This window comes from Stegostoma tigrinum, chromosome 7 (assembly GCF_030684315.1).
Source record: "Stegostoma tigrinum isolate sSteTig4 chromosome 7, sSteTig4.hap1, whole genome shotgun sequence".
Classification (NCBI taxonomy): Eukaryota; Metazoa; Chordata; class Chondrichthyes; order Orectolobiformes; family Stegostomatidae; genus Stegostoma; species Stegostoma tigrinum.
The window spans coordinates 63,521,237-63,547,219 of NC_081360.1; the positions used below are offsets into that span (position 1 = coordinate 63,521,237).

The 25,983-nt window shown below is 41.9% G+C and overlaps 1 protein-coding gene across 10 annotated transcripts in view; it reads left to right on the forward strand.

The window, feature by feature from the left end:
• Positions 1–25,983, forward strand: part of galnt3 (UDP-N-acetyl-alpha-D-galactosamine:polypeptide N-acetylgalactosaminyltransferase 3 (GalNAc-T3)) — an 81,432-nt gene that overhangs the window by 20,334 nt on the left and 35,115 nt on the right. Inside the window, exons 1-7 of one of the 10 annotated variants that reach the window (XM_048535375.2) lie at positions 7,644–7,832; positions 8,369–8,575; positions 8,764–8,959; positions 17,705–18,317; positions 19,580–19,752; positions 20,360–20,509; positions 23,717–23,951. In XM_048535375.2, the coding sequence (XP_048391332.1) occupies positions 17,821–18,317; positions 19,580–19,752; positions 20,360–20,509; positions 23,717–23,951 (1,055 nt within the window). In that variant the 5' untranslated portion in view covers positions 7,644–7,832; positions 8,369–8,575; positions 8,764–8,959; positions 17,705–17,820. Of the gene's footprint in view, positions 1–6,960; positions 7,203–7,620; positions 7,833–7,857; positions 8,097–8,368; positions 8,576–8,763; positions 8,960–17,139; positions 17,159–17,704; positions 18,318–19,579; positions 19,753–20,359; positions 20,510–23,716; positions 23,952–25,983 lie in introns of those variants that run through there. The other 9 variants (XM_048535376.2, XM_048535374.2, XM_048535381.2 and 6 more) reach the window with 9 other exon arrangements.

Below are 25,983 nucleotides of genomic sequence, written 5' to 3' on the forward strand. Positions count from 1 at the left end.
TTATCTTTCTAATAATAACTTGCTATATTTTTATTAACTTTACATGATTCACGTACCAGCACAAAGATCTCTCTGTATTGCAGAGTAAAATAACGTACATTTTTCTATTCTTCCTGTCAAGCTGGGTTAGTTCCATCTTTCCACAGTATACTCCACCTGCCAATTTTTTTTATAAACTCACTTCCAGTGGTTCAGAATATTACATTGAGTTGAATTACTATTATTTTCGTTCAGCATTTCAATTAGGTGACTCATCAAGGTCTGTTTTTTAAGAGAGAGTTTTTAATTTGCATTTCCAATAAAGTCAAACAATGCCAGCGAGATAAAGATCAAACAAGTACTTGGGGAACTTGACTCAAAGAGTTTAGTGCATGGGGGAGAGGGAAGCTTTAAGTTCTTTGCAAGAAAGTAAACTTGCTGAGTAACTGAGTGCCATAAAAGTGTGGAGGAGGTGCTTCTCTACGCCATTAGGGACGGTGTTTCAAAGTTGGTAAATTCTGAAAAGCATATTTTTTTTAAACAACCTAGCTCATAGCCCTTTGGCATGTGGCGATTTGTATATGCTTCATGTGACCTAGACAAGCACAAGTGCTGAAAGTGTCATAGCCTACAGAGGTTTGAGCAACAAGTTTTAGATCTCAAGCAGCAAAGTCACTGTAATGCTGTTGCAAGGGTGAGAATGACATGGATAGCTTGTTCAGAGAGGTGGTCACACCACAGCGGAGAAGCAAACATGCAGGTGGAGAATAAGTGACTGCCTTGCATTTTAAGAGGGCCAGGCAGGTAGTGCAGGTGTACTTTGTGGTACCATTAACTAATTAATTGGTTTTCCATTCTGGATACCAATGAGATGATGATTCCTTAGAGGAGTGCAACAGTGACAACATAATCATCACTTAGGGAAACAGATATGTGCATGGCTGTAGACATGACCCCAGGTTAGCATGTCGCCTCCCTTCTGGGATGATGGCAAACAGGCAGGGGCCACATTGGTCTCAATAGCATAGGTAGGAAGAGGATGTAGTCCTGCAGTCAGCATTTAGACAGCCTCGTAGAAAATTAGCACACAAAACTTCAAAAGTAGTCATCTCCCAGATTACTCCTGGATCTACTTGTAAGTGAGTACAGAAATTGGAGGTAAGATAGGTGAATGTGTGGCTGTAAAGATGGTGCAGGAGAGCGTTAAATTTCTGAGATGCTAGGTCTTGTGTCTAGAAGTGATGGCACCTATTCAAGATGGTCAAGTTGCACCTGAATAGAACCGGCACTGAGTTTCTTGTGTGGCAGTTTCCTGTTGATGTTGATGTTAAGGGGGCTTTAAACCAACTTGGCAGGGTGTGGCAAATATAAGAACGTGTTAGAGAGCAACACCCCAGTGCATGAAAATAGAGAAAAGTAAATTACTGGTGGAATCAAAGGAAGGAAGAAATGAAGTCTAATTCAATGATTCGCTGCTTGTTTGTGAGTTTAGTCAATAAGATTGGTGAATTACAGATGCAGATTGACAATGTTGTAATTATTTCCAGTCCAAGACAAAGGGAGGCACTACTAGACCTGGTTCTTGGAAATGAAGTAGACCAAGTACAGCAAAGTGTCAGTGGAAGAGCATTTATGGGACAGTGGTCATTGCATCAGAAGGTTTAGGATGAGGGTGTAAAAGAACAAAGAACAGTCCAGAGTAAGAATAATGAACTGGTGTAGAATGACATCTTGGGATAGGAGTATTGCTGTAAGACATAGACTGGAATTGAAGACTGGCTGCAAAATCCAGCTGAACAACCTTCAAAGAATAGACGGTTCAGGCTCAGTTGAGATATATTCCTTCAAAAGAGAAAGGTAGAACAAAGAAAGCTCGAGTTGCCTGGGTGAAAAAAGAGATGACTGTTTAGCTAAAGAAAAGAAATTGCATTTATGACAGGTATCAGGCAGGAAATACAACTGAGAACAACACTGAGCAGATAAGGTTCAACAGGGCAGATGAAATTGCAAAAATGAGTTCCAAAGTGGGATTATGAAGAAAGACTGGTAGCTATTGCAAATAGAAATCTTAAAATCTTGTATAGCCACACAAACAGTAAAACATTGGCAAAATGAAGAGTAGGCCTGACTATGAACCAAAAAGATAGTTTACACATAGATAACAAAGTGTGGAGCTGGATGAACACAGCAGGCCAAGCAGCATCTCAGGAGCACAAAAGCTGACATTTCAGGCCGAGACCCTTCTTCAGAGAGGGGGTTGGGGAGAGGGAACTGGAATAAATAGGGAGAGAGGGGGAGGCGGACCGAAGATGGAGACAAAAGAAGATAGGTAGAGAGGAGAGTATAGGTGGGGAGGTAGGGAGGGGATAGGTCAGTAGGGAAGATGGACAGGTCAAGGATGCGGGATGAGGTGGTAGGTAGGAAATGGCAGTGTGGCTTGGGGTGGGAGGAAGGGATGGGTGAGAGGAAGAAGCAGAGATAGGCTGGGCTGGTTTTGGGATGCAGTGGGGGGAGGGGACGAGCTGGGCTGGTTTTGGGATGCAGTGGGGAAAGGGGAGATTTTGAAGCTTGTGAAGTCTACATTGATACCATTGGGCTGCAGGGTTCCCAAGCAGAATATGAGTTGCTGTTCCTGCAACCTTCGGGTGGCATCATTGTGGCACTGCCGGAGGCCCATGATGGACATGTCGTCTGAGGAATGGGAGGGGGAGTTGAAATGGTTCATGACTGGGAGGTGCAGTTGTTTGTTGCGAACCGAGTGGAGGTGTTCTGCAAAGCGGTCCCTGAGCTTCCGCTTGGTTTCCCCAATGTAGAGGAAGCCACACCGGGTGCAATAGATACAATATACCACATTGGCAGATGTGCAGGTGAACATCTGCTTGATATGGAAGGTCATCTTGGGGCCTGGGATGGGGGTGAGGGAGGAGGTGTGGGGGCAAGTGTAGCACTTCCTGCGGTTGCAGGGGAACATGCTGGGTGTGGTGGGGTTGGAGGGGAGTGTGGAGCGGACAAGGGAATCGCGGAGAGAGTGGTCTCTCCGGAAGGCAGACAAGGGTGGGGATGGAAAAATGTCTTGGGTGGTGGGGTCGGATTGTAGGTGGCGGAAGTGTCGGAGGATGATACGTTGTATCCGGGGGTTGGTGGGGTGGAATGTGAGAATGAGGGGGATCCTCTGGGGGCAGTTGTGGTGGGGGCGGGGTGGGAGAGATGTGTTGCGGGAGACGCGGTCAAGGGCGTTCTCGACCACTACGGGGGGAAAGTTGCGGTCCTTGAAGAATGTGGACATCTGGGATGTGCGGGAGTGGAATGCCTCATCCTGGGAGCAGATGTGGCGGTGGCAGAGGAATTCGGAATAGGGGATGGAATTTTTGCAGGAGGGTGGGTGGGCGGAGATATATTCTAGGTAGCTGTGGAGTCAGTGGGCTTGAAATGGACATCAGTTTCTAGCTGGTTGCCTGAGATGGAGACTGAGAGGTCCAGGAAGGTGAGGGATGTGTTGGAGATGGCCCAGGTGAACTTGAGGTTGGGGTGGAAGGTGTTGGTAAAGTGGATGAACTGTTCGAGCTCCTCTGGGGAGCAAGAGGCGGAGCCAATACAGTCATCAATGTAACGGATGAAGAGGTGGGGTTTGGGGCCTGTGTAGGTGCAGAAGAGGGACTGTTCCAACCAGCTAGAAACTGATGTCCATTTCAAGCCCACTGACTCCCACAGCTACCTCTACATTGGGGAAACCATGCGGAAGCTTGGGGACTGCTTTGCAGAACACCTCCACTCGGTTCGCAACAAACAACTGCACCTCCCAGTCGCGAACCAATTCAACTCCCCCTCCCAGTTCCCTCTCCCCATCCCCCTCTCTGATGAAGGGTCTAGGCCCAAAATGTCAGCTTTTGTGCTCCTGAGATGCTGCTTGGCCACGTATCTGCCACGTATGTAAACAGTAATGCAAAGAATTCATTTAACACCTTTGTCATGTCACCTGCCTCCATGTGTAAACTGTGATAATGGAAACTGCAGATGCTGGAGAATTCAAGATAACAAAGTGTGGAGCTGGATGAACACAGCAGACAAAAACTCAATCACCCAAAAAGTTTAAAATTGATAACGAGGAGATATTCAGCATGTTCAGCAGTTAAAATCGATAAGATAAGATGCATTCAAGGATATTGAAGGAAGTGAGGGTGAAAATTGCAGAGGCACTGTAATAATTTTTCAATCTTCCCTAGTCTTGGGGGAGATTGCCAGAGGACAGAAGAAATGTAAATGTAACCCCCTTGTTCAAGAAAATTGATAAGCCCAGCAATTACAGACCAATCAGTTTAACTTCAGTGTTTGTTGAAACAATTCTATAGGAGAGAATAATCATTTGAAATATTGTGGGTTAGTTACGAAGAACCAGCAAGGGCTTTCAGGGAAAAATCATGTTTAACTACGTTGCTGGAGTTTTTTTTGAAATGGCCACAGAAAGAGTTGATGAAGGCAATATTGTTGATGCAGTATACGTGGACTTCCAGAAAGGTATTGAAGACAATGTCATACAACAGATTTGTGTGAATGATTTTGGCTATGGAATAAATGGGACAGTAATAACATGGATACAAAATTGATTGAAGGTTAGGAAATGGAGGGCAGGAGTAATGAGGAAGGTTTGAGTAGGAATTTTTCAGGGATTGGATTGGGGATCTTCACTTTTCCTGATATATATTTATATAGTTCTTGGCTTGCAGGGGATGATTTCCACGTTTGAGGGTGATACAAAACTTGGAAGCACTGTAAGTTGTGAGGCTGCCAATGTAAAACTACAAATGGAAATTGGCACATTCACAGAACTTGCATATAGCTAGTCAATGATGTTTTATCCAAAGAACTGGGAGGTGACATATTTTGGTAGACAGACCATGGAGATATAATATAAAGCAAATGACACTACCCTAAAGAGCGTGCAGAAGCAGTGAAACCAGGCTCTATTTGTGCACGGATCACTTAAAGATGCAGGAGAAGTAGAGAGAGCAACTAATAAAACACACAACATCCTAGGCTTCATTAACAGGATCATAGAGTAAGGAAGTTATGCTGGACTTGCTCAAGAAGATCTCACCTGGAACATTGCAAACAGTTCTGGGTGGCACACTATAGGGAGGATATGAATCCGTTGGAGACAGTTCAGAAAAGGTTAAGAGAATGTTTCCAGGGATTAGACAATTCAGTTGTGAGGAAAATTTAAATAAGAAGTTAGGATTGTGTTCCTTATAAAGGAGGAACTCAGGAAATTTGATAGAAGTCTTGAAAATCATGAAAGGCTTGGTCAGATAGGGAGAAACAGTTCCCATTCTGAAAAGCATTGAAAACTGGAGGGCATGATTTTAAAGTGTTTGCAAATAAAATGAGTTGAGTATAAAAACATTTTTTCTCATGTTGTTAAGCTCAATGGAAAGCCAGGAGATGTGGTAGAATCAGATTAAAGTGAGGCATTCAAGAGGAAATTAGATAACAATTTAAATACAAAAAATATTCTGGGTTATGGGGGAAAGATAGTAACCCAGTCATCCAGCTGGAGCTCTTAGAATATGACTTCACTAATTGGGGTTGTTAATCTGGTCCAATCAGGGAGCCTTGGCTGAGATAAAGAGGGTGAGTGTTAGAGATACTACCACTCTGGTGCCTGACTCTGTATGAGCAGTACTAAAGTCAAGGACTATTCGTGTGTAAATAAAGGGTGACTTGGTAATGGGATACTGGTCTTCCCGTGAGTTATTTCAGGCAGGAAAATAGTATTATGTCATTTTGCTCGTTCAGAGAGCCAAAGTAGACATGATGGGCTTCTGCACCATAACAATTCAGTGCTATTTGAAACTGAACCTGATGCATGTTCCTGTCATCTTTCCTGAAAAAAAGCTTTTAGTCAATTCAACTGATCTGAGGCATGAAGAAAGCAAAGAGCTTTACGGCAAAATAAAATGTTATTTCTGAAAACGTGATCATAAAATTAGACTATTATGAGAATCAGCCGAACAAGACAAAGGATGTTGTGAAACTTGAAAGGGTTCAGAAAAGGTTTGCAAGGATGTTGTCAAGGTTGGAGGGTTTCAGCTATAGGAAGAGGCTGAATAGGTTGGGGCTATTTTCCTTGGACCGTTGGAGGCTGAGAGGTTATATGCTGTATCTGCTGTTCCCATTGTGGCCTCCTCCACATCGGGGAAATCAAACAGAGGCTTGGGGACCGTTTTGCGGAACACCTACGCTCTGTTCGCAACCAACAACTACACCTCCCAGTCGTGAACCATTTCAATTCCCCCCACCCCACTCGGACGACATGTCCATCCTGGGCCTCCTGCAGTGCCACAATGATGCCACCCGAAAGATGCAGGAACAGCATCTCATATTTCGCTTGGGAACCCTGCAGCCCAATGGTATCAATGCGGACTTCACAAGCTTCAAAATCTCCCCTCCCCCAACCACATGCCAAAACCAGCCCAGTTAGTCCTGGCCTCCCTAATCCTTCCTGCCACCTCAACCCCCACCCAGTCTCCTACCCACTAACCTCTTTCCTGCCCCCCTTACCTGTCCGTCCTCCCTGGACTGACCTATCCCACCCCCAACTCACCTTTACTGGCTCTAACCTCGCCTCTTTGGCCTGTCTGTCTCCTTTCACCCTATTTTCTCCTTTATCCATCTTCTATCCGCCTCCCCCTGTCTCCCTATTTATTTCAGAACCCCCTTCCTCTCCCCCATATCTGAACAAGGGTCCTGACCCGAAACGTCAAGCTTTCCGGCTCCTCTGATGCTACTTGGCTCGCTGTGTTCATCCAGCTTCACACCGTGTTATAGCATGATTCCTTGCCCTGGTTTGGACATGTAGAAACTGCTGTCTCCAGGTAACCCTGTATTTTGTTGTTGCGGTCAGATCCAAAAGACAACAGCAGGGGAGCGGAACTATCGTTTTCAATTATGAGCTTAATCTCGCCTCTCGCCTACTGTTTGTACTTCTTTTGTATGGCTAACTCACAATTGACAATGTATCACAATGCGGAATTGTACGCAAAAGAATGACATTTCGGTGTTCAAGATATTTTTGAAACATCGCATCGAGTCCGCTGGATTTACAAACTAACTTTTGGTCACAGAGCGAGAATGCAGTTTGTTTCTTTTCGAAATTGATGATGCACAAGGGGAAAGAATGCAGTTTCGATCACGAGAATCGTAGTCCACGACCTACAACGAAAATGGTAAACTTTTACAGAGATGGTTGGAATGAACGTAGAATGTGTGTGTGAGACTATTGACTGATGCCGGGGCCGAGGTAAGGTGCTGTTCCTTGCATTTTCATCCCTGGGAGCTGGCTGGATCCCGCACGTGCTCCCTTTGTATGAGCGACAGCCGGAGTCTGCTTCACTCAGCTCCCGGAGCAGCGCTGCGCTTTGTTCCTTCCAAAATACACACGGTTCTCAGGTTCCGCAGTCTGCAGGGTGGGAGCAATGATGGGTTGGTTGGTTGATTGATTGACTTGCAGCTGCATGGTCGCGGCGGGACGGATGCGACAGCTCTCCCTGTGCACGCGGGAGGTTGCGGGTCCCTTTAACTCCCCGGGGGAGCCCCGAGCGAACTCACCTGGAGCGGCGGGCTGGCGCATGCGCGCTTCGGCCCCGCCTTACCTGGGTGTACACACCTGTTTCCAACGAGGCGGAAGTTGGTGTTGAGAGCGTGAGGGCCAGGGCAAGGTGGGCAAGGCACTGCTGGCAGAGGGCGAGCCGCTCCCCGGACCCGGTTGTTGTGTTGGTTCAGGCCGGTTGGCGGTAACTAGTGCTGGCTGATGTCTGACCCTGACTCCCGGGATTGTAGCGCGCGGGGCTCCACAGGTGATGGAAGCTGATCTCTTTCGTTCTCGATCCCACTGCATTTTGAAGCCGGCGAGATCCTCACTCTCTCAATGTTTTAACTGGATTGCTGGGTTTTGTTTGTGCGGGGGGGCTGCAATTTCTTTCGAGGATCTTTAGCGTCGCCCATTCGAGTATCTTCAGTTTGTTTCTAAACTCAGATTTTTTTTATATTCATTCATTGAAAGTTGTCGAAATTCTTTAACCAGCAAGTAAGCCACCTTTTGCTTAGTTCGATGAGCAACGGTGAGAAAAAGGTTTTATGTTTAAGTACATACACATTTTGATTTTGAATTGCTGGAAATACTCAGTTGAATATGACGCGTCAGATCTGATTAGGTGTGTGCATTTTTTTGTTCAACTTCCACGTTGCTGTCATGATAATTGCAATTTTGTTAGAATCGTATTTCGAGTGAAGAAGTTGTGAGCAACGTTTGATTTTGGCGTTCTTGGAGGATAACTGGCAACAAAAGAAAAAGTATGCAAATTCTTTGCGATATTTGTCGTTTGTGTACCAGATTACGACTAAAACTGTACGTTCCCGGCGAACCCCTCCCTCTGGAGTCGTATGTAACATTAAGGAAAAACACTGGGAGGCTTATTGTCATAGCGTCAGGACTTTGTCCATAAATTCTTTAGGATGATGTCCTTGCTCCAGCCATCTCGCCATCATAGTCTGCTGTGAGACTGTACCAGCACGTGAATTAGGTGTGGAAGATGGCAGTGTAAGTAATGATATTACTAGATTAATAATCAGATCCATGTTAATATTTCCAATATGGGCTCAAATTCCTACATGGCTGATTTGTGAATTTGAAGTCCCTAAAGTCTGGAATTAAAACTAGTCTAATTAGTGACCAGATAAACTTGTCAATTGTCATAAACCCATTTGGTTAACTAACGTTCTTTTTAGGGAAGGAAGGCTGCCGTCCTGATCTGGTTTGGATGTGACCCAGATGTGCAATAATTAGGTTGTTTCGTAATTGTTCTCTGAAGTGGCCAAGCAAGCAACTCAGTTCCTGGGTATATTGGGATAAGACCATAAGACATAGGAGCAGAAATTAGGCCATTCGGCCCATTGAGTCTGCTCCGCCATTCAAGCATGGCTGGTAAGTTCTTCCTGTAACCCTTGATCCCCTGATAATCAAGAATCTGTCTATCACAGTCTTAAATGTACTCAATGACCTGGCCTCCACAGCCTTCTGTGGCAGTGAATTCCATAGATTCACTAGTCTCTGGCTGAAGAAGTTTCTCCTTATCTCTGTTATAAAAGGTCTTCCCTTTACTCTAAGGCTGTGCTCGCCTCTGCTACCAATGGAAGCATCTTCCCAACATCTGCTCTGTCCAGGCCGAGGATGGGTAATTCTCGCATTAATGCATGAATGTTAAAAAGACTATTTGGTCCTTTTGTACCGTCTACTGCACTACTCAATTAGATCATTACCGATCTGATTACTCCTTCCTAACCTGATATCATTCACTGTTTTGATTATCAAGAATGTGATCTCCTCTGCCTTAAAACAATTCACTACCTTTTTGAAGAAAATGGAATTCCAAGTACTCATCACCGTCAGAAAAATTTTGATTCATCGTTATCTTAAATTGGTTGGTTCTTTGTTTTTAAACAATGACTCTTAGAACATAGAACATAGAACAGTACGGCACAGAACAGGCCCTTCAGCCCACAATGTTATGCCGACCATTGATCCTCATGTATGCACCCTCAAATTTCTGTGACCATATGCATGTCCAGCAGTCTCTTAAATGACCCCAATGACCTTGCTTCCACAACTGCTGCTGGCAACGCATTCCATGCTCTCACAACTCTCTGTGTAAAGAACCCGCCTCTGACATCCCCTCTATACTTTCCTCCAACCAGCTTAAAACTATGACCCCTTGTGCTAGCCATTTCTGCCCTGGGAAATAGTCTTTGGCTATCAACTCTATCTATGCCTCTCATTATCTTCTATACCTCAATTAGGTCCCCTCTCCTCCTCCTTTTCTCCAATGAAAAGAGACCGAGCTCAGTCAACCTCTCTTCATAAGATAAGCCCTCCAGTCCAGGCAGCATCCTGGTAAACCTCCTCTGAACCCTCTCCAAAGCATCCACATCTTTCCTATAATAGGGCGACCAGAACTGGACGCAGTATTCCAAGTGCGGTCGAACCAAAGTTTTATAGAGCTGCAACAAGATCTCACGACTCTTAAATTCAATCCCCCTGTTAATGAAAGCCAAAACACCATATGCTTTCTTAACAACCCTGTCCACTTGGGTGGCCATTTTAAGGGATCTTTGTATCTGCACACCAAGATCCCTCTGTTCCTCCACACTGCCAAGAATCCTATCCTTAATCCTGTACTCATCTTTCAAATTCGACCTTCCAGAATGCATCACCTCGCATTTATCCAGATTGAACTCCATCTGCCACCTCTTAGCCCATCTCTGCATCCTGTCAATGTCCCGCTGCAGCCTACAACAGCCCTCTATACTGCCAACGACACCTCCAACCTTTGTGTCGTCTGCAAACTTTCTGACCCATCCTTCAATCCCCTCATCCAAGTCATTAATAAAAATTACAAACAGTAGAGGCCCAAGGACAGAGCCCTGTGGAACACCACTCACCACTGACTTCCAGGCAGAATATTTTCCTTCTACTACCACTCGCTGTCTTCTGTTGGCCAGCCAATTCTATATCCAGACAGCTAAGTTCCCCTGTATCCCATTCCTCCTGACCTTCTGAATGAACCTACCATGGGGAACCTTATCAAATGCCTTACTCTTAGTTCTTTTTAAAAAAAGTCCCAAGGATCTGTGGATGCTGGAAATTGAAAACAAAAACAGAAATTGTTGAGGGGGGAAACGTCAACAGATCTGACAGCATTTGTGGAGAAAAAGCAGAGTTAACATTTTGGGCCCAGTGACTCTTCTTCAGAACTCAGCTCCCTTAGGTTTGAGTGAACTGCAGGAGAGGAATAACAGAAAGCGTAGCCTTATTGTTTCAGGAGTTGAATACAACTTGGCAACATGAGGGAACTCTTCTGAAGAAGAGCCACTTGACCTGAAAGGTCAACTCTGCATTGTATCCAAAGATGCTGCCAGACTTGCTAAGTTTTTTTCCGGTAATTTCTATTTTTGATCCTAGTTCTAGATTGGCCTATAAGAATAAACATCCTTTCCATATCCACTCTGTCAAGACTTCTCAGGATCTTGTATGTTTTGTTCAAGCTATCTCTTATTCTTAGAATCACAATTTTACAATATAGAAGGAAGCCATTTGACCCATTGTGTCTGCACTGGCTCCCAAAAGAGCCACCCAGCTCGTCCCACTCTCCATGCCTCTGTTTATAGCCCGTAACTTCTTCACTTTCAAACGTATGACCTGCTCTCTTGAAACCTCATATGGAATCCGCCTCCACCACACACTCTCAAGCAGTGCAATACAAATCTTAACAACTGAGTAAAGAAGTTTCTCCATCTCATTCCTAGCTTTCTTGCTGACAGTTTTGAAATTGTGAGCCTTAGTTACTGACATATCAGCTGGTAGAAACAAAATATCCTGCTTTATCCTGTCAAAATTGTTTGTATTGAACATTTTAATCTTCTCTGTTTTAAAGAGATTATGCCCAATTTTTCTAATTGTTCCTTATATCTACAATGCCTCCTTTGCACTGTTTCCCAGGCTTTAACATCCTTCTTTATTTTAATAAGTGTCCAGAACTGAATACAATACTCCAGATGTGATCCGACAAATGATTTGTGGAGGTGTAGCATCACTTCCATGCTTTTGCATTCTACAACTCCCTTTGTAAATCCAAGGAGCCTACAAGCCTTCTGAATAACTCTTTCCATTTGCCTGGCTACCTTCACAGATCTCTTTGAAAATTCATTGTGAGGTGTGGGCATTGCTAGCTGGCCATCACTGCCTATTCCTACATGCCCTTGAGAAAGGTGGTGGTGAGCTGCTTTCTTGAACTGGTGCAGCCCCCCTGCTGTGGTTTGACTCTCAATGCCATCAGGGAGAGATTTTGACCCATGTACAATGAAGGAACAGTGATATAGTTACATGTCAATTTGCTGATTGGCTTGGAGGGGAATCTGAAAGTGGTGTTGCTGTGGATCTGCTGCCCTTGTCCTTATAGATGGAAGGGATCATGGGTTTGAGAGTGCTGTCTGAAGATCTTCTGCTGAATTTCTGCAATGTTTCTTGTGGATAGTGCTGTGGTGGAGGGAGTGGATGCTTGTGGATGTGGTGCAAATCAAGCAGTCTGCTTTGTTCTGGATGATGTCAAGCTTCTTGAGCATTGCTGGAGCTGCACTTCCCCCAGATAAGTGGTGAGTGCAATGGAATATTTGCCAGAATATGGTTTCATTAGAAACAGCAGGATCTGGGTTGGAGAAGTATATATGGAAGGAGACATTTGGGAAGGACAAAAGAACAGTGAACTCAGGAAATCATCATGATTGAAATCACTGAGAATGAGATGTTGCTCAGTACTGAAATGCAGGGAGGAAAGCAGTGAAGATATTCTCATGAGAAACTTAACTCCGTATTAGAGAACAAGATTGTAAATGAGATGAGTACATCAGAAAGGTGGTGTCAAGTCCTTGGAAAAATACATAGCATCATAATAAACTCAAGGGGTTTTGTTCACAAATGGGCTGTTATTCCGGAATTTTAAGCGCCAGTTGCAAAGTTGGTTAGACAGGATCCAAATTATGCTTTTTAGTCAGTTTTATTTCAACTTGCACATCACAAAACTTCAATCCTACTGATGACTTGATCCTTAAATATGCACTTATGCACGATCTTAACCAGTTATCCCTTAATTGAAATAACCATTAATGTTCCCTAGTTCCAGTTTAGTTAGGCCATCCCTGCTGGAACTTCCTAGATAATATGGAGTGAAAAGAGATGCAGAGAGTCTGGGTCAGTGCTGTGTTTGTGACTTAGACTCCAAGAGCCAGGAGGAATGAATGGGGCTGGTGAGATGTAGGAAAAAAATCAGCTGTTCGTGGTTGTGCTGTAAAGTCAGTCTAAAGGAGAAGTATGGATGATGAGTTCTAAGATGAGCTGCATGGTGAATGCAAGAGAGAATGAAGGGTCTAGGCCCGAAACGTCAGCTTTTGTGGTCCTGAGATGCTGCCTGGCCTGCTGTGTTCATCCAGCTTCACATTTTGTTACAGGAAACTGTAGCCTTATCTAAAAGGGAGCTGATCACAGAATGGCAACCTAAGTGTAGGAAACTTTGGGGTGTGATTAAAGATCAAGTTGCAAATTTAAGAGGATGTAATACTTAAGGGAAGTTAAGGGAGGAATGGTGACAGGACAGAAGAGCCATTGGCAGGGCAAGAAAGAAAGAGGACAGAAGTGATCAATCCAAGGAGCAGTAGAAATTTCCATAAGATGAAGAAATGGACTACAGTGATTTTTGGACAGGAGCTACACTGAAACAATGAAATAGGCCATTGTCCAGCACTACTGAGCTAATGACTATCAGTCAGCTATGTTACTGTACAAATTTAGCAATGAGTGAACAGATCAGAGATGCAGCAGACCTATATAGTAATGCACGTATGATGAATGCTACTTCAAACCTTGGTTTCTAAACTAAAGTTAAATGGGTCTTTGATTTTTGTTTCCGTGAAGATGACTTTTTCTTTGAAGGATCAGCAACTCTTCAGCACTCTGTTCTGATGAATCCGATCCAAAGCTTTAATCCCATTTTCTCCCCACAGTTGCTGCCAGACCTGCTGAGTCTCACGAGCAGTTTCTGTTTTTGTTTTGGATTATAAACCTGAATTTGTTGGAATAGCATAAAATAAAATTTGGTGTCAAAGCAACCAATGCAGTTATTATTGTTATATTACTAAATAATTTGCACTAGTCAAAACTTACCATTGCAGTTCTTGGTGTTTTTTAAACATTGAAGGCTGTTTCTTATCCTCCTCTTCCTTCTTGGATTCCCTCAGCTGAAATCCCATAGCATGGAGTACAATTTCCAATTTTAGCTATTTGGGGGAAACTGCTCAAAGTTCTTGAACAGAGTGTAAAACTTTCCTGCTGAACTAAGTGTTTCACAGATGGCTTAATTGCAACATATTTCACTGTAAATCATGTACAGCAGCAAATCTTAGTACCAATGCGTTGTATTATCTTCCAGCTTTTTTTAAACTGAGGTTTACCATGTATTGGAGGACATTTGTTTGAACCTGCATGCTGATTTTTCATCAATTCGTATTAGAAGCTGGATTGAGTGTATGCATAGATGCATCTCTTGAATCAAATTAGCAGGGCACCCAGTGTTGAGAAGGGAGCGTGTTTTCTTTCAAAGGTGTAATGTCAACTAAATTAATATAATTATTGAAGCACAGATCAGCTTTAGTATTTTCTGGCAAAAAAATGACCTATTTTGTCAAAGCTATTTATCTTGCATCAGGTCAATCCACAACAAGACCAATTCTAGGGGAAAGCCAAAATTTGCAATGTACAGGTTTGGGCAGTTTGGCTTAGTGTTTAGCGCTGCAGCCCCACCCTCGGGTGACTGCCTGTGTGGAGTTTGCATATTCTTTCCATGTCTGCATGGTTTTTCTGTGGGTGCTCCTGTTTTGTCCTACAGTCCAAAGACATGCAGGTTAGGTGGATTGGCCACGCTAAATTGCCCATAGTGATCAGGGATGTGCAGGCTAGCTGGGTTAGCCATGGGAAATGCAGGGCTACAGGGTTAGGGGAGTGGTTCTAGGTGGACTGTTCTTCAGATGGCTGGCGTGGACTTGGTGGGCCAAATGATCTGTGTCCACACTGTAGGGATTCTATGATTGACTGGCAAGTGACTCCATTTGATAGAGCCATTGTTCTTGATGTGGCAATTAATGATAGTTAATAGTGAGGCCATTGCCCTGAGGAATGAACCAGCAAATAGCTGTCACCTGTTTTGTTGAGTGTAAGGAACAGGACCCTGTGTGTCAACATCAGTAGCTTATAGTACACACAGGTGTGTTGCAGTGTGAACCTGACAGACAAATGCATTTTGTTGTTAGCATAATTCTTTGCACCCTCAGGATCATCGTATAGATGTTGTCAAATTGCATCTAATTCTGGATTCTGGTTGCAAGTTTCATGCAGGCTGTTTGGATATAGTATTACCAGCAGCTGCCGGTGAAATATAGCAAAAGTCTGTTCACTTTTCGGCAATATCCATGAAGTCAATTAGGTCAACTGGTAGTCTCTTTTCATGCTATATTAGTATTGCTTTTTCTTTTGATTTAGTATTTTTTGCGAACTATTTTAATATATGCGTGCCTAAAAGCTTTAGCAATTTTTTTTTCCACACTGTAATTCTCTACTACCGACAAGTCCGGCAGCATCTGTAGATGAAAAAACAGAGTTAATGTTTCAGATCCGGTGACCCTTCCTCTGAGTTCTGAGGAAGGGTCACCGGACCCGAAACATTAACTCTGGCAGCATCTGTGGAGGAGGAAACAGACTTGCTGAGCTTTTCCAGCAACTTTGTTCCTGATTTACAGCATCCACAGTTTTTTTGGGTTTTATTCTCTACTATCAGTTGACTTTTCAATATTTTCATTAAGCCAACGCTTTTATGTTTCTTAGATGCTAACCTTAACCTGCTAATGTAACAACTGGAGCGTCAGGGTCAAACTTGAAAATAGGAAGGCTGCTAGAGGTAATAGAATGTGAAGCTGGATGAACACAGCAGGCCAAGCAGCATCTCAGGAGCACAAAAGCTGACGTTTCGGGCCTAGACCCTTCATCAGAGAGGGCCTAGACCCCCTCTGATGAAGGGTCTAGGCCTGAAACGTCAGCTTTTGTGCTCCTGAGGTGCTGCTTGGCCTGCTGTGTTCATCCAGCTTCACATTCTATTATCTTGGATTCTCCAGCATCTGCAGTTCCCATTATCTCTTAGGCTTCTAGAGGTGTTGCTCTTTACTCCATTTTATTTAAATACTTTGCATCTGCCACTTTATTTTTTTAAAAAAAAACCTTAAAGTGCAAAACCTTCAGTACCCTGGAACAACTTTTTGATCATAGCATAGAGCTGCACATCATTGTACAAATAGCACAGTGTGGACAAGGTCAGAATAGTTTGCACTGGACTGGAAAGAATGAGAAAACACATGGAACACAAAAAGAGCTTAGTTTCATTAGAAAAACTACTATGACATCAGAACTTGGTCAATCTAAGATTGACATGTAGAGCTGTAATAATGTTATTTGAAGTGTAAGCATAAAAATACTTCTTGACTTTAGTTTCACTTTAAGTAGTCTATCTTGAACCCAGCCTGTCATAACGTAGCATCAAACCCCAGGATAAAAGATTCCCTGGCTCAGTTTTGAATAGCATTGGTTGAGATTTAGGGCTTAGTAGGTATATTTGGAAATGGATGAGAAATTGGGTGCATTTTTATATCCATGAAATAAATGACCAATTGTTGCAATCCAAGATAGTTGCTCAGAATTTCCTAGGTGTGTGTCTTTATTTAGACATATGCACCTACCCCTTGGATCAAAATGTTTGTGTTGCAAATTTTTCTAACTAGTAGGGAGGTTTGTTGAATGGCTGACTTTATAGTCAAAGTATGACAGCTTAGAAAATACAGGTAACAGGGTTAACGGTTAACCTTTATTGTAGGAAGAAACTTGGAACTTGCTCCCTTGGTGGAAAGTGGAATCTGATGATTAATGATTTCAAAGAGTGCACTTGAAGTAGTAAACTTGCAGGGCAACAGGGATAAGCTAGTGAGTGGAACTGACTGTGGATTCAGTGGGCCAAATGGTCCATTCATCTATTTGTTTTTTTTAAAAAAAACAAGTACCAGAGAAACAAGAGATAGTGAGAACTGCAGATGCTGGAGTTGGATGTAAGTGTGGAGCTGGAGGAACGCAGCAGGCCAGACAGCATCAGAGGAGCCAGAAAGGTCATGTTTTGGGTCGGGAAGAAGGGCCCTGACCCAAAATGTCAACATTTCTGCTGCTCACTGTGTTAACAGAGAAACAAGCAGCATCTGTGGAGAGAGAAAGAGGGTGAACAATATGACTAATGTTCATTTAATGAAATATGAAATATCACTGACTTTGCCAAATCGTGTTTCTAAGCTGTAATTGCTGTGAGTTCACATTTTTACATTAATATGAGGTCATTCTAGCTTTCTGCCAGGCAATATCTGTTACCCTTCCTCGAAAGCAAGTTGCAATGTCTTAGATAAATTTTTCTTCATCGAAGAAATTTTACTGTTTTTTTTGCAGTACCAATCTGAATGGAAGTTAGATTCAGGATGCATTTTTTATAAGGTGCATAATTTTTCCATTAGTTCAGTGACTGTCTCCTTATTATAAATCACTTTTTTTATAGGATACACTTGAGTCATTTGGGCATGTTCCGAATATGTGAATCACTTAGCTGAAGTATTTAATCCAAAATGCTGCTGATTCCAAAATTAGTGGGAAAAGCTTTTTTAAGTTCAGTGGCAGAAGCATTAAATTTAAAATACTTCTAATAAAGCAATAAATGCAGAGGAATTATGATTAATTTTTTTTCAAAATTTGTAAAAGTAAGCAATTTTACTGAGGTACGTGAGAATTATTAAGCATGCAGTTCCTTTTACAGGTAAGACAATATTTTGTGCTGTTTAGAGAAAGAACCTTTTGAAAAGGTCCCTTTCTCTGTCTGTGTCTGCCTGTTCACAGATAAAATGTATAATCAATCTGTTACTAATTTTATTGTTTTTCAAATCGTGTTTAGGAGTCATAACTTACACATTTGGAAAAAAAGACTAATATTCATCATTAGTCTGAATTTGTTCTGCATAGTATTTATAGCTACTTTTTGTTTTCCAGAATTAAAATCTTACTACCCCTTGGAACTTTGAGACATACCTATGCTGCAGTGATTTGGATATTCTTCTGGTATTTAAAAGCAACGTTGCTGGTGTGGATTTTGTTTTGTGGTAAATATGCCTGTAGTTAGAAGGCTCTTGAGAAAACGATACTTGCCCTGGAAACTTGTACTCGTAGCTCTTGTGTTTATCACGCTTATATTCCTGATGCATAGGGAAGTAGTTGGTACTACTACACAAGAGCCATGGCTGAAAGAAATGGTAATAAAGAAAGATAATGTGTTGAACATGATGATGGGAGCAGTGAACAATCTAAGAGACTCTATTCCAAAAATGCAAATACGAGCACCTAACAGACAGCAAGACTCAACAGACACCAAAAAACCCTGTTTGCCAGGATATTACACAGCAGTAGAATTGAAACCTTCCATGGAGCGGCCACCTGAGGATTCAAATGCCCCAGGAGCTTCTGGGAAGCCATTTCACACTGATAATCTGTCCCCGGAGGAACAGAAGGAAAAGGATCAAGGAAATGAGAAACACTGCTTTAATGCTTTTGCAAGTGACCGAATTTCTTTACATAGAGGCCTTGGACCTGATACACGACCACCTGAGTATGTGCTAGTATTTGCATATAATCTAAAGTAATCTGTCATTTTTTGTGAATTATGATTCATTTGCTTATATTTAATGAGATGACCTTTCAATGTGAACATGGAGTTAGTATTCAGAATTGAATGTAAACACACTTGAAATAATTTACAATTCATTTGAAATTGTTACAATGCGATCAAGTGAACAGCAAACATTTTATACAATGTTCTAGTACTGCAAACTTAGATTATTATCAAATTAGCATTGATTTGCAGTGTAAATTAGAAGGTGGAACCCAGCCTAAGTGTATTGATGAAGACTAAAATCCAGTGGAGGCGGTAATTTCTGATTCCTACGCAAAGTGTAAATCCAGCCTGGAGTTGAACTTGGTTTATTTGAATAAACATATATGCTAGGTCATTTAAATGCTTAGAATATTGATAATTTCCTGTACCTGTTCTCGAAATACTCCAATCTTTTGCAAGGCCTGTCTACCATTGCATATGTTCAGCGATTATGAAGATCTCTCTCTATATCTGTAGTTCCAACAAGCAGGAGTTAACAATTGCATTCTATCCAAGCGCAAGCTGAAGTTGCATTCTATTGCTTGGCATGTTTATGAACTGTAACAGAATGCTGTAAGCAAGGCCCTTATCGTGCAGCAACTGCACATTTTTAATTTTGAATTAAATGCCTGAAAAATATGTACATCATTTATTTCCCTAAAAACATCCAAATGTAATACACTCCTGAATTAGTATAAAAAGCATAACATTTTATATACAGACATCTAGTGCTGAATGCTGGCTAATTCATAATATTTTAATATTAGAAGTGGAGGGGTGTTTGGATGCTGAACATTTTTGCTCTGATTATAAAAGTAGTTAGCACGTAATTAGTATATTTTTGAAGGTTACAAATGTTAGTAACTTGTAATTTCTAATCACTGCATGGAACTTAATGATGAAATTCTGCTAAATTGAAATATATCTGTAATCATATGCTTGTTACTCTGAAAGCCTTCAATGAAAAATTAACAAAATAAACTAGCCATTCATTTAATAGGTTCTACTGAATGTTTGTTGAAATTGCTTTATAAACTAGATATACTAAACGTGGAAAGGAAGTATTTCACTTTTTTCTTTTGCCGTTATTCTAGATGTAAAAGTAAAATAAATCCAATAAAAGCCTGTAGTATTAAGTATGTAGCCAAGAATGACATTTTGTCTACATAAATTTCACTATATCTTCCAAATCCTGTCTGAAATATTTTTCTGTCCAGATGTATTGAGCAGAAATTTAAGCGCTGTCCTCCCCTGCCTACTACTAGTGTGATTATAGTGTTTCACAATGAAGCTTGGTCTACGCTACTCCGAACTGTTTTCAGTGTAATGCATACTTCGCCTGCTATATTTTTGAAGGAGATAATTATGGTGGATGATGCGAGTACAGATGGTAAGTACAAGCTATCGTCTGTACTGTTTTTCTTATGATTGACAAAAATGAAGTATTTTGTGGTATCTGTTCAGTTGTTTGAGATTTTCTAATGTGTGTATATTATGTTCCTAAACACACAATTGAGTGTAAGTTTGAAGCGTGTAAAACCTATTGAGTGTATCTTGGAAAAATGTGTGAATACCACTAATTTGAGATTGACCTTAAGTGTTCACATTAATGTAATTTACTCAAAATATTGTGACGCAAGTGGTAATTAAAATAATCAAACACTGACATTAAAAAGCAAAAGACATGGGAAATAACAGTTTGTATTGCAAATTAATTTAGGGTGAGTGCCCTTGTTGATAGTTTGATCATATTGTGTCTATTCTGAAGCTGGTTAGTCATGGGAGTATATTTTAATATTTTTAGAATTTTTAGAAATTTTTACATTTCTTTTCATATGTGTTCTTAGAATCATGAGAAACCACTTTGGGCACTGATCAAATGTCTTTGCTCAATGTTTCAATTTGCTACCTGATTTTTAAAAAATTTTATTTAACGGATTATGCTTATTGAAATAGCTGTATTAGAAATATAAGACAACTAATGTTTCCACCTACAGATTACTTGAAGGATAAATTAGATAATTACGTGAAGCCGTTTCAGATAGTTAAAGTTGTTCGGCAACGGGAAAGGAAAGGATTAATTACTGCAAGATTGCTAGGAGCCTCCGTAGCAACGGGAGAGGTCCTCACCTTCTTGGATGCGCACTGTAAGTTGACTAGTTTTGACATTTGGAGAAGTGATTGGTTATTGGTCACAAAGTTGTGACACAGCCGTCACCTTTTTGAAAAAGTAAATTAGCACTTAAAGTATGTATTTGTTTAGTCTATTCCTTTTTAAGAAGTGCACAACCTTCCACTGGTTTTAATTTTACAAATATTATGAATGAGACGTGATACAATTGTTTTGTTATTAGAATAGTCATCCCGTGACTTACGCTAATTACCTGGGGAGATGAATTCAAACATCAACATGGCAGTTACAGAAATTGAATTCAGTTAACTATTTAAGTCTGGAGATAAGTCATGGGAGATAATGAAATTTAAATTCAGTAAGGTTCTGAAATTTGAAGCCGGCCTAATGGCAACCATTTAATGGCTGTTCATAGTTGATGAATACCCATCTGACTCATTAATGCCCTTAAGGAAGGGAAATCTGTCATCCTTACTTGGTCTGGCCTCCTTGTGACTGTAGACTCTCAGAATTATAGTCAATGATTAACTGCTCTCTGAAAGGCACCCAGTTCAAGGATATTGAAACACTCGCTCACCCAGCCAGTGACTCCTATCTCATAGAATCCCTATGGTGCAGATAGAGGCCATTTGACCCATTTAGTCTGCACTATCCCCTAAAGAGAATCCCACCCTGAATCCTATTCCTGTAAACCCACAATAGCCACGGTTAATTCACTTAACCTGCAGATGTCTGGACACTATGGATAATCTGGCACAGTCAATCCACATAACCTGCACATCCTTGGACTGTGAGAAGAAAGAGGAGCACTTGGTGGTGCAAACTCTATGCAGACAGCCATGCTAGGCTGGAATCGAACCTGGGTCCCTGGTGCTGTGAGGCCCTGCTAACCACTGAGCCACTCTGCTGCCTGTCATCTATCATGAACAAATAGTAAAGAAAAGTGCTGGACTCTATAATGCTGGCAATGAATTGACTGGATTGCCATAAAAATCAATCAGGTTCACTGGTGTCCTTTTAGAAAGGAAATCTGACATCCTTATGAGATGGCAGATTCCAAATCCATTGCAAACTAGTTGACTCCTCACTGAAATGGACTTACAAGCTACTTAATTGTATAACAATGGGCAATAAACATATGTCTTGATTGTGACACTTGCACCCCATGATGAATATGAAGAAAGAAAATTCCTCAAAGTTGTGGGCCACACTGAGCTAGTACAACTGATTTTTACTAGTAACTATAAGCATTACAATTGTTTGTTTTTCACCCACTCCATAACTCCTAGCCCATAAATACATGACTGAAATAAACACAAATATAAAATTAAGTGGTGAGAATGAAAGTCCAAATAAATGATCTGAAAACAATCAGAATTTATGATTGACCGACTCAGTTCACTATGTTTCCTCTACTTGTCTATGTCATCACTGCTAGTTATGGATTACCTATAATGCTGAAGGAATGCAATATTTATTCAAACTGTGGCCAAGCCCTTTACATAAATTAAAGATATTGAAAAAAGATTGAACCTGCAAGAGATCAAATGCAAAATTGTATTTAATGGGAGATCCTTTAGCATTTTTGTCGTTTTATTTTTACTTGGTAAAATAGGGGCAAGTCATTCATATAAATTTTGGTAACACTTATGTAAACAAAAAGTATTTAAATAAATGATTTGTATGTGACTATAGGAGGTATGGTTAGCAAGTTTGCAGATGACACTGAAATTGGTAATGTAGTGGACAGTGAAGAAAGTTGCCTCAGAGTACAATGAGACCTTGATCAGATGGGCTGATGAGTGGCAGAAGGAGTTTAATTTAGATAAATATGAGGTGTCACATTCTGGTTGGGCAAGTCAGAGCAGGATGTATACACTTTAACACTAGGGCCCTGAGGAGTGTTGCTGAACAAAAAGACCTTGGGGTACAGGTGTGTAGTTCCTTGAAAAAGGAGTTGCAGGTGGACAGGGTAGGGAAGAAGGCATTTGGTATGCTTACTTTAATTGGGGAGTACATAGAAGTATAGGAGTTGGGATGACATATTGCGGCTGTATGGGATATTAGTTAGGTGACTTTAGGAATACTGCATTCAGTGCTGGTCTCTCTGCTATAGAAAAGATGTTGTGAAATGAGATAGGGTTCAGAAAAAAATTACAAAGATGTTGCTGGGACTGGAGCAATAGGAAGAGACTGAATAGGCTGGGGCTACTTTCCCTGGAGCATCAGAGGCTGAGGGGTGACCTTTATAGAGTCATATATAAAATCACAAGAGGCATGGATAGTCTAATAGCCAAGGTTGTTTTCCAAGGGTAGGGGAATCCAAAACTAGAGGTTTTAAGTTGATAGGGGAAAGATTTAAAAGGGCAACATTTTCATGCTGAGGATGGTGTGTGTATGGAATGAACTGCCAGAAGAAGTGATGGAGGCTGGTACAATTACAACATTTTAAGACATCAGGATTGGGTGTATGAATAAGAAGATTTTGGAGGAATAGGAGCCCAATGCTGGCAAATGGGACTGGATTAATTTAGGATACCTAGACAGAATGGACAAGTTGGACTAAAAGGTCACTTGCCCTGGTTCGTGTCTCTAGTCCACATGCCGCCTTCATACCTGAGGCATGTTAAAATTATTTGACAAGATGATGAGTAAGTTAGACAAAGGAGAACCAGTGGAAGTGATTGCTGTGGATTGCCAGAAGTCCTTTTGACAAGGTGCCACAGGGCACTGCTAAATTAGATAAGAGCCCATGGTGCTGTGGACATGGATTGAGGATTAGCTGACTGGCAGAACACAAAGTGGGTATAATGGGGTATTTTTCAAGATGGAAGCTGATGACCAGCGGAGTTGTGCAAGGGTTGCTGTTGAACCACAATTATTTATATATACATTGATGATCTGGATGGAGGAACTGAGGGCATTGTTGCTGAGTTTGCTGATGACACAAAGATAGGTGGTGGGACAGGTAATGGTGAGGAAGCGGGGATGCTGCAAAAGGACTTGGATAGGCTGGGAGAGTGGGCAACGAAGTGGCAGATGGAATACAATGTGGTAAAGTGTAAAGTTATGCACTTCGGTAGGATGAATAGTGGCATAGACTTGATTTGTGTTGGTAATTAGATTGCTTAAAATGCAAATTTGTGCCAGGACAATTGGAATTATTTGCCTAGAATTGATACAGCACAGTCTTTAATATGACCAAAACTACTTTTTCTGTTAGGTGAATGCTTCAATGGTTGGTTGGAGCCTTTGTTGAGCAGAATAGCTGAGAATCACACAGCTGTGGTGAGTCCTGATATCTCCAGCATTGATCTCAATACATTTGAAGTGGCAAAACCAAATCCATATGGACAAAATCATAATAGAGGTAATTTTGACTGGAGTCTATCATTTGGATGGGAATCCCTTCCTGACCATGAGAAAAAAAGGAGAAAAGATGAAACTTATCCCATCAAGTAAGTTTTTATTTTTCCAAAACACACTAATAACAATTATATTAACAAACTTATGACATTAAAGTATTAACATCAAACAATCTGATACATGTTGGTCAGTCGTCATCACAGGTAGTTGAGATTTTCATAGCAGAGGAAGTTCTTGTTCTCTTAATAACAACAGAATACTTAAATAGTTAAGTGCATTGTTAGTTTTGTTAAGTGGTGTAAAATTCTGAGGATTGTGGAAACTGGAAATGTATAGAACCATGTGGCTGAAACCTATTTTCAAGACTTTTTACACAGCAGTGTAGAAACAAAGTAATGCCAGGAACCACTGAAAGGATTAATTGTGTTTTGAAAAGTAATAGGAATGTATACAAAATATGATCAAGGAAATGCAATAGGTCAACAGAACAGCAGCTACTAGAAAAATAGCTTATTAAAATGTATCCTTACTGCATTATCAGATGTATAGAATGCGAGTCTTTTTTTTCATAGGAATGGGGTTCAACTACTGAGAGCCACTCTCATGTTCTTGTTCATGAGTATCCTCTTCCTAATGCCATTACCATACACTCGCCTCTGGCCTGGAATCCAGCAATGATATTGACTGCGGATGCCCACTTCCTTGACAGCAACCCCTGCACGTCCAATGGCACTGCCATTCCATAGAACTGTCAGCTTTTGACCAGCTGGCAGCCCTCAGAGGATGGGGCTTCCACTGCCATGGTACTTGATGCTGTGGAAGGTACACCATTGGCCTGTCAAGTGTCTGAGTGGAGTGGCATGTCATGGGTCATCTTGAAATGAGCTGGTGTAGGGTCATCAACAGCCCTCCAGCCAACAGTTGACATCCCTCTTAGACTACACAAAATTTTGCCCTATCTATGGTTCGCAGTTCACCTCCACCACTTTGCCAGGTGGTCACAATTCTGCTAAGTTGTTTACCCCTTTGGTAAAAATTCTTCAGTTACTTTCTCCATACAATGATCTTCCGAGTGGAATATGCCTTGAAATATCTAGTGTGTTCTGTGTTACTGGGAAGTCATCCCCACCCTTGTCTGCTTTCTGGAGAGACCGCTCTCTGTGACTCCCTTGTCCGCTCTACACTCCCCTCCAACCCCACTACACCCGGCACTTTCCCCTGCAACTGCAGTAAGTGCTACACTTGCCCCCACACCACCTCCTTCACCCCCATACCAGGCCCCATGAAGACTTTCCACATCAAGCAGATGTTCACCTGCACATCTGCCAATGCGGTATACTGCATCCGCTGTACCCGTTGTGGCATCCTCTACATTGGGGAAACCAAGTGGAGGCTTGGGGACTGCTTTGCAGAACACCTCCGCTCGGTTCGTAATAAACAACTGCACCTCACAGTTGCGAACCATTTTAACTCCCTCTCCCTCTCTCTCCCTCCCATTCCTTAGACGACATGTCCTTCATGGGCCTCCTGCAGTGCCACAGTGATGCCACCCGAAGGTTGCAGGAACAGCAACTCCTGTTCCACTTGGGAACCCTGCAGTCCAATGGTATCAATGTGGATTTCACAAGCTTCAAAATCTCCCCTCCCCTCCCCCACTGCATCCCAAAACCAGCCCAGCTTGTCCCTGCCTCCCTAACCTGTTCTTCCTCTCATCTATCCCCTCCTCCCACCTCAAGCTGCACCTCCATTTCCTACCTTCTAACCTCATCCTGCCCCCTTGACCTGTCCATCCTCCCTGGACTGACCTGTCCCCTCCCTACCTCCCCACCTATACGCTCCTCTCCACCTGTCTTCTCCACTATCCATCTTCGATCCGCCTCCCCCTCTCTCCCTATTTATTTCAGATCCCTCTCCCCATCCCCCTTTTCTGATGAAGGGTCTAGGCCTGAAATGTCAGCTTTTGTGCTCCTGAGATGCTGCTTGGCCTGCTGTGTTCATCCACTGCACACTTTGCAGATGCTGGAGAATCCAAGATAACAGTTTGCATTATCTCTTCGGTATAGCTCTTGCTGTTTTAGATCTTTTGCGAGCACCTTGCATGGTGAAAGGGAGCAGGACCATGGT